This window comes from Dendropsophus ebraccatus, chromosome 9 (genome assembly GCF_027789765.1).
Source record: "Dendropsophus ebraccatus isolate aDenEbr1 chromosome 9, aDenEbr1.pat, whole genome shotgun sequence".
In the NCBI taxonomy this organism is placed as follows: Eukaryota; Metazoa; Chordata; class Amphibia; order Anura; family Hylidae; genus Dendropsophus; species Dendropsophus ebraccatus.
Window position 1 is genome coordinate 16,708,233 of NC_091462.1, and position 12,290 is coordinate 16,720,522.

A 12,290-nucleotide genomic window follows, 5' to 3' on the forward strand; every position below is an offset into this window, starting at 1 on the left:
TTCACACTACAGGATTTTGGGACCATCATTGCCAACGGGCGTCAAAAAGACATCCGATATTTGCTAACAATGGCCTTCTATAATGATTATTATTGAAGGTTGTCATCAGCAAATATCGGATGTCTTTTTGATGGCTGTCGGTAATGGTTATAATGTTGTGTCTTGTGTTCCCGATACAGATTGGTGGCCCCACAATTCATCTGATGATAGGAATGATGCATCAGACTGAGGGCACTGTGGGCTTAATCAGATCAAGAGAATTATGGCAGCAGGATAAGATGTGCCGTTCTTCAGACTTCCAGCTTATTGAGAGAGAATTTTCTTTTAATATATTTTTGTAAATGTATCAAAGAAGAAGAGATAAAAGAGCAGATATCAAAGCCCAGCGGTTGGCTTTGCTGTGAGGCTACATTGCTGCACTCCAGCAGGTGACATACTGTGGTAAAGATCTGTTTATTGCTGTAAATACATTTGTGTTCTCTGAGGACACCGACCTGTCTTGGAGCAGTTGGGGTGAGACTCATCACTGGAGTCCTCACAATCATTGTCTCCATCACACACCCAGTGCGCCGGTATACAGCGATCACTAGAGCACCGGAACTGCTTGTCTGAGCACGAGACCGAGCATCCATGTTCATCACTGCCGTCCCCACAGTCATCATCTACAGAAAAAGGCAATAGCTGATATAGTTAAAGCATGTGCATGTCGAGAAAAGATGTAATCATATATCTATAGATAAGAATGATATAGATAAGATACAGAAAAATAGATAGATAGATAGAAGATAGGAGATAGATAGATAGATAGATAGATAGATAGATAGATAGGAGATAGATAGGAGATAGATAGATAGATAGATAGATAGATAGATAGATAGATAGACAGATAGGAGATAGATAGATAGATAGATAGATAGACAGATAAGAGATAGATAGATAGATAGATAGATAGATAGATAGATAGATAGGAGATAGGAGATAGGAGATAGGATAGGAGATAGGAGATGTTTTGTGGACTTCAAAAAGGCTTTCGATTCGGTGTGGCACCCAGGATTGCTTTTAAAATTGCTGGAGAGTGGAATAGGGGGAAAGACCTATGATGTTATCAAAAGTTCCTACACTGGGAACCAATGCTGCGTGAAGGTAAATGGGAAGAGAACGGCTTATTTCCAGCAGAGCCGAGGAGTCAGGCAGGGCTGCTGCCTCAGCCCAACACTCTTCAACATTTATATCAATGAGCTAGCAGTAGCCCTGGAGTCCTCCCCAACACCAGGTCTCACCCTCCATGACACCGAGGTGAAATTCCTTCTGTATGCGGATGACCTTCTCCTCCTATCATCATCTGAGAAAGGTCTCCAAGACCAGCTAGCCATCCTGGAGAAGTTCAGCACCACATGGGCTCTACCCATCAACCTCAAAAAGACCAACACTGTGGTGTTCCAGAGAAGGAAAACAAAGTCAGCCGGGTCCCCTACCTTCACGCTACACAACCAGCCCCTTACAGCCACCAGCAGCTACACCTACCTGGGCCTGATAATAGAACAGACGGGGAGCTTCAAATCTGCCATCGAGATGCTGAGAGACAAAGCCTGCAAAACCTTCTACACCATCAGAAGACAATTCTACCACCTTAAGCCACCTGTCAGGGTTTGGCTTAAAATCTTTGACTCCATTATTGCACCAATTCTCCTGTATGGCAGCGAGGTCTGGGGTCCTCACACATACCCCGACTGGTCAAAATGGGATTCCAGCCCAACGGAAATCTTCCATCTGGAGTTCTGTAAGCATCTCCTCCAGGTCCATCGGAGCACCTCCAACTGTGCCTGTAGAGAAGAGCTGGGCAGATTCCCCCTGCACCTAACTATCCAGAAGAGGGCGCTGTCATTCTGGGGTCACCTACATGGTAGTAGTGAAGGTTCCTATCACCATAAAGCCTTGCTACACCAAGGGGCCCCAGGCAAAGCAGAGCCCCAAAACATACCCTCTGGAACCCAGCCCAACCAGACAATCCCACCATACCAGCTCACAAAAGCCGGGATCAGGAACACAATAACCAGGAGACAAGAAGAATACATCCAAGAATGGAGGGAGGAGGTCAGAGCATCCCAGAAGCTGGCCGTGTACCAGAGCCTGCAGAGGGAATACAGACTGGCCCCATATCTGGAGGAGCTTCCCAACCCCAGAGACGGGAAGATCCTGAGCCGCTACAGACTGAGCGCCCACAACCTGGCCATTGAAACTGGGCGGCACCGACAGAGCTACATCCCCAGGGAGAGCAGACTGTGCCAGCAGTGCGACCAGGAGGCCGTGGAGGATGAGGCCCACTTCCTGCTACACTGCTCCAAATACTCAACAGTGAGGGACACTCACTATAGGAGACTCTCCAACCTCCTCCCAGGCTTCTCCACCATGGAGGAGGAAGAGAAACTACCCATCCTGCTGGGAGAAGAAGAGACCACAGCGACTATAGTGGCACAATACGTCACTGCCTGCCATAGACTGAGAGGAGCGTGATACGTCATGGACTCCAATACCCCAACCCCGATAGGTCATGGACTCCGATACCCCGACCCTGAATGTATCTTCCCCCCCCACACACACCATGATACATCATGAACCCCTGTACACCGACCCCGGGTGAATCCCATTTCCTCAACTCCCTATTCTCCCCATGCTTTGGCAATGCTAATGTGTAACTTGGACCTGCCAATAAAGCTTATTTGATTTGATTTGATTAGATAGATAGATAGATAGGAGATAGATAGGAGATAGATAGATAGATAGATAGATAGATAGATAGATAGATAGATAGATAGATAGGAGATAGATAGATAGATAGGAGATAGATAGATAGATAGATGTAGATAGATAGATAGATAGATAGATAGATAGATGTAGATAGATAGATAGATAGATAGATAGATAGGAGATAGATAGATAGATAGATAGATAGATAGGAGATAGATAGATAGGAGATAGATAGAAAGATAGATAGATAGATAGGAGATAGATAGATAGATAGATAGATAGATAGATAGATAGATAGATAGATGAAAGATAGATAGATAGATAGGAGATAGATAGATAGATAGATAGATAGATAGATAGATAGATAGATGTAGATAGATAGATAGATAGATAGATAGATAGATAGGAGATAGATAGATAGATAGATAGATAAGAGATACAGTAGATAAAAAGATAGAACACATGCTTGCACTTGCCTGAATCACATAGCCATTTGTGACTGACACATCGACCATTTCCACAAACAAACTGCGTCACAGGGTCACAAGTCTGAAGTTCTGTGTGAAAAAATGAATTAGATATTCAGAAAATTATGAGATCTATCTATTATCTATCTATCTATATCTAGCGATGAAAATACTGCTGTATTCTAATGAAGTGAACAGGAATAACAGTGGTTTATTTCAAAGCAGATCTATACATACATATATGTCAATCCCATGATTTTGCTCTATCTATCTATCTACCTTCTATCTATCTATCTATCTTCTATCTATCTATCTATCTATCTATCTATCTAAAAAAGTAGAAAACCGCAGCACTCCAGGTAAACTCAAAAAACTGTGGTATTTATTTTCACCCAAAAACTTGTGACGTTTCGCTCTCGCTGAGAGCTTTATCAAGCAACATATGCTCAAGACATGGTATAAATGTGTTCTCATACAAATAAGATGATTGAAAAGCAATCAATAAATCAAGTGAAATACATATAAAATTAAGTGAAATACATATAAAATTCATACAATATAAAGTGACAGTGAATCTCAAAGTAGGACATATTGGAATAAGTCACAATGTGCATAAGTGACCATAGTGAAAAACAACTCTAATAGAAGATAATAACGTGCTTTACAGATAAATATTCATAATACATCAATTGGGTACACAGCGGGGGGTCACTCACCAAGGAGACATGTACAGGTGTGGCAATATAACAAATTCACAAGACGTTACAATAGAAATCATGGCGATTGCAAAACGCTCTTAAACCAAGTTACTCTTAAACCAAGGTACCACAGTGTATGTGTGTATATATATATATATATATATATATATATATATATATATATATAAAACAAATCACTGAACTCAGGGAGAACAGTGAAAAATTCCAATGGAGTACTCATTTACGAGTCTCCATTGATTGTCCCATGCAAAATTTGAATATGCAAAAAAGGGGTCCGTGGAGCCTCAGTTACGAGTCTCAAAACACGGGAATAGCCAGATATCCCTCTCTCCAGAGAAGGAAGCCCATTGCCAAGGGGTGCCTCCTAGTGGGGAGAGCACCAAACCACCCTGATACGTAGTCCCTCAGGTCCTTACTCTGGTGCGAGCTTTGGGACCTAAATAGGGAAACACCAGGGTGGCCCCTGTGAGTTATATATAATGAAATACTTGCACCTTTTTCTGTGTTTTGAACTCTCTTTTGGTTTTGGATAAAATTACTGAGCAAGATTCTTATCAAAATCTGACAAAATACTATATTCAGTAGCGTACAGTTCTGTGTATGCAGATTCTATGCAGACATAGTGGAAAAATGAACTGACCTAACAGCATCTTAGATGATCGAACAGCAGACCCAGATCTTTATAGTATGATCTTTGAAGATCCATCAGAAGAGATCCCCAATCATATTCTGCTAGGCACATTTTTTGCTTGATATGGTGCTCATATGGTGATAAAGGCTTCATACAGGATGGTATTACATTTGGACGTGTTCTGTTTCCTCTGGTCCAGGACAGTAAAGAAGGTATTGTTACCATCCTTTGTGATGTAGAGCAGTGAAGGGGTTAATAATAGCATCCCTTGTGATGTAGAGCAGTGAAGGGGTTAATAGTAACATCTTTAGTGATGGAGAGCCGTGAAAGGGTTAATAGTAATGTCCCTGGAGAGATTGTATACTGAAGGCACTAATGATAACTGGTGGGATGGGGCGGCGAGGGGGTTAACAGTAACATTCCTGGTGGGCTATCACAGAGCTAAATGAGAACTTGGGCTGTGAAAGTGGTAAATGATAACATCCCTGGTGGACTATGACATTGAAACTGGTGGGCTAAAACATTGAAACCTTCAATAATTGTCAGCTGAACAATTGTCAGACTGTTATCTCTATCACTAATGTTATAAAGCGAGTAGACACGCTTGATAAGAGCACTCGATGGGATAGGGCAGAAAAGGAGTTAATTATAATATTTTTTGTGGCCTATAACATTGCAAGGCATTTTGAGACCATCCCTGGTGGGCTAGGGCAATAACAATTATAGTAGGGATAATGAAACATTTAAAAGATTGCTTCAGCAGAATTTGCCAAACTTTAAAGAAAAGTTTGGGTTCGTCCAATCCAGACCTTAAACGAGCCGCACTAAAATAATTGCATATGTTTATCTCTTTTAGTGCGGTTAAGCAAAATCAATACTTACCTGTCTGTGCCACCTTCATTTCCTGAAGAGACAAGAGTGACAGACCGCTCAGCCAATTACTGGCCGTGGTGCTGTCCTATTTTAGTTAGTGATTGGCTAAGTAGGCTGGAGGCAGATGCTATCAGCAGGAGATACGGAAGTAGGAGGACACCGGGGAAGAGCAGACAGGTAAGCAGAGGCTCTTTTTTGTTTCCTATGTATACTAAGACTTTTTTCAAAATTGAAAAAGAATCTCGGTTTGTGCAGTTCAGTCCGGTCATCTCTAATAACAATGCTAATGATAACATCCCTGGTGGGCTAGGGTAGCGTAGTAAAAGGGATAAATCATAGAAACATAAAAAATATAGAAGATTGTCCGAAAAAAAAGACCTCTTGGCCCATCTACTCGTCCCTTTTAGTATTCCCCTTCTAATTGTAGATATATGTTTATCCCTGGCAGGTTTACTTTCTGTTATCGTAGATTTACCAACCACATCTGTTGAAAGTTTATTCCAAACATCTATCAAATCTTTCTAGTGAATTTGTAGGACTGCAAAGCTCCTTCCTTTTCCCCCTTAAAGGGGTACTCCAGCCCAGCCATATTTTTCTGATATGGCCGGGGAGGCGTAGTTATGGATGCCAGAGGTCACTTACCTCCCCGATTCCAGCGCCGGGTCCCGGATTGCCGCACCCCGCACCTCCGTCCCACGGCCGTTTCCTTGTCTTTGTCGCACGAGACGTGACGTCTCCAGGCATCTCAGCCATTCAGCGGCCGAGGCGGGAGTCTGCTATGGCCGCCGAATGGCTGAGCTGCCTGGAGACGTCACATCTCGTGCGGCAGCTCAGACCAGGAAGCGACCGCGGGACGGGGGTACGGGGCACCGCGATCTGGGAACCGGCGCTGGAACCGGGGAGGTAAGTGACCTCCGGCATCCATAATCACCCCCTCCCCAGCCATATCTGAAAAATATGGCTAGGCCGGAGTACTCCTTTAATATGATTCTGCAGACCTTTCGGACACAGATCCTGTAGATATTAGCCGATCACATGGCATTTCACATGATCATTAATGCTCTGGAGCTGACATAATGTGTTATCCTTTGTACAAGGCCAGGATACATGATTTGGTTAGAGCTGGCCCCCTCCATCTTTTAGGCCTTTTTACATGGTAAGTGCTCGCTCCTGCAGGGTCATACAAGGAAGAAAAGCTGAGAATGGAAGATCAATTCTCACGTCCAAGTGACAAACGCTCCGAATTATCTACAAAGTTTAGACACAGAGGTAATTTGTGATACAGTACTTCAGTGTATTGCACAATGGAGATCCATGCACGCTGTGACCTGTTATACTTGATGGTTTTTCATACAACCTCATTTGTCCTGGAGGAAGTGTCTCTCCCTGACACTCTGCTCTCTCTCCCGGCAGGGATCACTGACTCACTGCAGGCACCAGCAAAGAAAACTTCATGGGATCAAACATTGCTGCAATGAAAGTTTGCCCTGATGGACTTCTATTTGACCTAGAAAGGTCCCCTTCTATAGCAGAGCCCTATATAGCAGAGCCACAGGTGAGATGGAACTGCTACATGACAACCTAAAGGCCCATTTACACAGGCAGATATAACAGCCATGATTGTAGGCATAGTCTTCATGTATTCATTTCACTACTGTCTATTCTAAAGCATCATTGGTTGGTTGTCACGTGGAAGGTATTACTCTATTCATGTTAGCAGAAGCCACACTGTAATGCCAGATTTGTTGCATGATTTATAATGGGGTCTGTTAGATTCCTCTGCAGTTTAGATTCCTATCCAAAATTTTGTGACAAGTGTTGCTGTATACAATGTTATATCTAGAGAAGTATCCAGAAATTAATTAACGGATCATCTGTCATTGGATCCAATTTGTACAGGACTAAGGCAGAACCCCCTGGCCCAGTGAAAATAGTGTGTGTACGAGTGTTGGTGCATAAAGCGTGACCGCTTGGCCCCAGATGGCTGCATACTTTGCACCCGCCCCAGTAAATACCCTGCTTATTGTATTGCAGCAGGGACTCCTGTCTTTTGACAGAAGTCCCTGCTCCGGTCTGTATGAGTTAGATAACATTTCTAATTGGTATAATGTTCTAATGAGATTGTGAAAAGTCAGGACTCAGGACAATGGTTTTAAACATTGGATAAATATTGGTTAAACCGCTCATATGGTGGGATAAGTTGAGCATCTAAAGGTATATGCTAGGTTGAGGAAAAAAAGCTGCTGGCTGCATGAGAGCTCAGGCATGGCCACCTTAAAGGAATATTCGTATTCCGAGCCAAATCTGGTATCGCTTTACTACAGAAAGGAGGATAAGTGCCAGACTGTAGTTGATCTAACTTCTGGCATGCCCTGCAGTGTCAAGAATGGGGACCCATTATGGAACAGATTGGCAATTCAAACATGCATGCCGATACCCTATCCAGTGTTCAATTATCTTTAACAGCTCCGTAGATAATAAATGGAGCAATGATGTGAATGTGTGACATTTTATTCAACACTCTGATCCCCATTCTTGAAATTGTTGACAGTGTCAGCAGTCGGACACCTACTCTTATCCTGTGAATAGGGAGAAGAGACAATTTAACTTAGACTATCCCCTTTAAAGGTGGCCATACACCTTTAAAGAGAACCAATCATGGACGAAAGTTAAAAAAAAATTATTCCCTAATTAGATGCAAATCATAATTTTATTGACATTTGCAAATATAATAAATTATTTTTATTGCCACGTTTTTGAATCATTCCCTTTTTACTTTCCTGTTTCGAGCCGCCTCTTTTCAAAAGAGCCGGCGCGAGACAGGAAACTCCCGTCATGCAGAGTGGCAGGAAAGGTTCCCATGATCCTTTGCCTGCCGCTCTGTTAATACACAGTGATCTCGCGCTATACAGCGCAAGATCGCTGTGTATTATCTAAAATCCCTCTTCTCTAATCTATTTATGAAGATACAGACTGCCTCTGCAGTCTGTATCTTATACTTTACCTAATCCTCTTCTTCGGTGCAGCAAGGCCGGCGCCGCCATCTTGATTACGTCACTTGCGTTCCAGCGGTGGAACGCAAGGCCTGTAATCAAGATGGCGGCGCCCGGCCTTGCGGCACTGAAGCAGAGGATAGGTAAAGTATAAAGCTACAGACTGCAAAAGCAGTCTGTATCCTCATGAAGTCTATCTATGAAGATACAGACTGCCTTTGCAGTCTGTATCTTTATACTTTACCTGATCCTCTGTTCCCTGGCTGTTCTGGTGGGCGCCACCATCTTGATGACGTCACCCTGGAACGCACAGCTGGAACGCAAGTGACGTCATCAAGATGGCGGCGCTCACCGGAACAGCCAGGGAACAGAGGATCAGGTAAAGTATAAAGATACAGACTGCAAATGCAGTCTGTATCTTCATGAATAGACTTAGGGAGAGATGTACTGTCATAATAGGGACAGTTATATTTAGGTGATTGGTTCTCTTTAATAACTGCCGACCAGGGGCGTGATAGAGTAATTTATCTATGTAACATCTATATATGGTTAACCAATAATTTCACTAGTACATCTGATATAAGACAGCATGGGGAGGGGGTCTTGGTTACAGTATGCACACGACACCAGTTTTCTCACTAGGATCAGCATATAGCTTAGGCTAAAGATATACTATGCCATAAGCTAAAACCCATTACTATATACGATTTCTTGGCTACCATATTAGGCATTACCATACCTTGTCTTCTTCTAACCTATCTATGTACAGTATATGTTCAATGTTATTGGTCAACTCGTTGGAACATGCTCAGAGAGTTGGTCAAGCTTTGCTATAAATAAAGTGGACTCACTCCACCATGGAGTGAGGCATTGGCATACCACTGGTGTATGACTGTCTACTCATTCTGGCCAGACATTCTTCCCTTCCCCCGTACCAGGGAAGTTCGCAATTTGAAGCTCACAGACAAAGTAACCTGGGAGATCCATTTTGAGGTCTCAGTTGAAATTGCTCTAACAGGCGTAGCTAGGATTCACAGGGCCTCCTCCCCTACGCACAACACAAAGAACTGCACATATATATGTATAATATATATAAATATATATATATATATATATATATATATATATATATATATATACAGTGATACCTTGGTTTAAGAGTAACTTGGTTTAAGGGCGTTTTGGTTTGAGAGCTCACAGTTTTTAAAAATTGTGACTTGGTTTAAGAGCATTGCTTTGGTTTAAGAGCTCCCTGTAGTGGGTGGGAGTGCAAGTGGAGGAGGGGCATGGTCTGCATAGCGGGGTCTACAGCACTGTACTCCAACCATAGAAGTCTCCCTCACCCTCCAAATCACAGCGGTTTAATTTCATGCTGGGGCTTCCATCAGGGGACAGGACTGTGGAGGTAATCTCTTCATAGCTGTAACCATTCTCTCCCCGGACAGAGAGTGCTGCATGTATATGCCCACATCTGCCTGCTCATTCCTTCCTGCTCCCTGCAGTCTCTGTCAGCCCTTGTGTTTCCCATCCTCTCCATTACTGTACAGTAACTTATTATATCACAGATTCTGCTGTTTCTGAATGTCTGAATCTGTTTTACATGTTATTTAGAAAAATAAATTATTATTTTTGGGGTGTGGAACCAATTGTCTGCATTTCTATGATTTCTTATGGGAAAATTTGCTCTGGTTTAAGAGTGGATTTGGATTACAAGCGCGGAACCGGAACGAATTATGCTCGTAATTCAAGGCACCACTGTATATATATATATATATATATATATATATATATATATATATATATATATATATATATACTTATTGCTAGTGCACAGATAACCCCTGACCTCTGCACTAGCTGTGCACATTTTTTTTTGCCACTTGATTGACAGCTGGAGAACAGAGGTCAGAAGTTATCAGTGCAGTGAGATCTCTGTCTTCTGCTTGTTAACCCTTTTTTCGTTGTAGCATGTAAGTAAACATTGGGTCACTTACACACTGCAGTACATAAGGGGTTAAACAGAAGGACACATGCTCTTACCTTCTCCCCTGGGCCCCCTTCCTGCAGCAACTGCCTACCCTGCCTCTAAGGTAGCTATGCCGCTGCTGCCGTCAGTTATTGCTCGGTTTTCCCCATACATGGGAATCTTTGGTGTAACCAAACTTTCCTATGTTCTCTATTGTGAGGAGTAAGCTGCAGCCAGACTGCTTTGGCAGTGGTTTATGTCTCTGAGAACATAAAATCTTCTTGCGTGTTATCGGGAGACCCCATACACTTTATACTGACGGCCAAACTCACAGGAAGCGGCTGATGCGAGTGACAAAAATATAAAGTGTATGGAGACTGCCCTGATGAGTTTTGTCCATGTAACAAAAAAAAAAAAAAAGTAAAATAAAGAAATAATACCTAAAAATAAAAAAGTAATAATAGCAACAATAATGTATAATAAGTATCATGATAAGATACAGAGATAATAATTCAATGTTGTTGTTGCTATTATTTATTTATTTATCTATATCACAAAAATGAAAGTCTGTCTGTCTGTCTGTCTGTCCCAAATAAACTTCCAAACGCCTGAACCGTTTGACCCCAAACTTGGCACACAGATACATTGGGTGCCCGGGAAGGTTAGAGCGAAGCTCCCGTCCTTGCCAGATGTACAGGGGGGGAGGGGGAGAAGGAAGAGCACCCCATAGCTCTCCAGCAGAAACGGCAGTTGGAAGCCTTAGCAACCAATAGGATTACTACTTTCATTTTCACAGGGAGCTGGAATCTGATTGGTTGCTAGGGCCGGCTGCCTCACAACATCCACAGAAGTAAATACAGTAAGGGTGCCTTCACAACTACTGGATCTGCAGCGGATTTGATGCTGCAAATTTGCAGCGAAATCTGCTACGGATCCAGTGTCAGTCAACCCTATGACGCTATGATGCAGTGTGTTCAGCACTGTGCTGCTGCTGCCGGGCAGAGCTCTCTCCTCATTGCTCTGGACGCTGCACACAGCGCTCCAGCTTGCTTCAGGGGGGACGTGAGGAGAGGAGAGAGCCGCAGCACCAGCACAGCGCTAAACACACTGGAGGGGAGCCTGCACAATCTAACAGCGGTCTGTGCGGGCAGAATGATGGGTGCCTCTGTCAGTGTAAGTTACGCTCCGGTCGCCAAGGGGATTAATTTACATACTTGCAGCGGGATGTCAATCTCGCTGCGAGTATGTAGTGTCATAGGGTTGAATGACTCGGGATCCTCAGCGGATTTTGCTGCAAATTTGCAACGTGAAATCCGCTGCGGATCTGGTAGGTGTGAAGGCACACTAACAGTGTACAGTGTATATACAGGGTATACAGTAAGGGGCTTACCTGCCGGGCGGTGGTGTTAGGGGAATGTTTACAGTAAGGGGGTGTTAGGGAATTTATACAGCATGTGGGCTACCTGGGGGGTGTATACAGCATGGGGGCTACTTGAAGGGGGGAGTGTTTACAGCATGGGGGCTACCTGCAGAGGGGGAGTGTATACAGTATAGGCGTACCTGCAAAGGGGGGGAGTGTTTACAGCATGGGGGCTACCTGCAGAGAGGGAGTGTATACAGTATAGGAGTACCTGCAAGGGGGGGGGGGAGTATATACAGTACAGTACGGGAGCTACCTGCAAGGGGGGGGGGGTGTATACAGTATTAAAAACTTTAAAACCTCTTCTGTGTTGTCCTCACCAAGGATGAAAGGTAGTGCCTAAGAGTGCCAGATTATGATGATGCAGGATTGTGTATGCATTTATTATTATAAGCTGCAGTTTTTCTGCACACACACACCTTACTTATGGTATGCAGTCAGCGGGGGGAGGGGGGGACTACACACTACAGGTA

At 43.4% G+C, this 12,290-nt stretch overlaps 1 protein-coding gene across 1 annotated transcript in view; it reads right to left on the minus strand.

Moving 5' to 3' along the window:
• The window catches only part of LRP1B (LDL receptor related protein 1B), a 631,601-nt gene that overhangs the window by 430,483 nt on the left and 188,828 nt on the right, over nucleotides 1–12,290 (minus strand). The window contains exons 17-18 of the mRNA XM_069982660.1: nucleotides 3,225–3,305; nucleotides 495–662 (exon numbers count right to left, since the gene is read on the minus strand). Of these exons, the coding sequence (XP_069838761.1) occupies nucleotides 495–662; nucleotides 3,225–3,305 (249 nt within the window). The remainder of the gene's footprint in view (nucleotides 1–494; nucleotides 663–3,224; nucleotides 3,306–12,290) is intronic.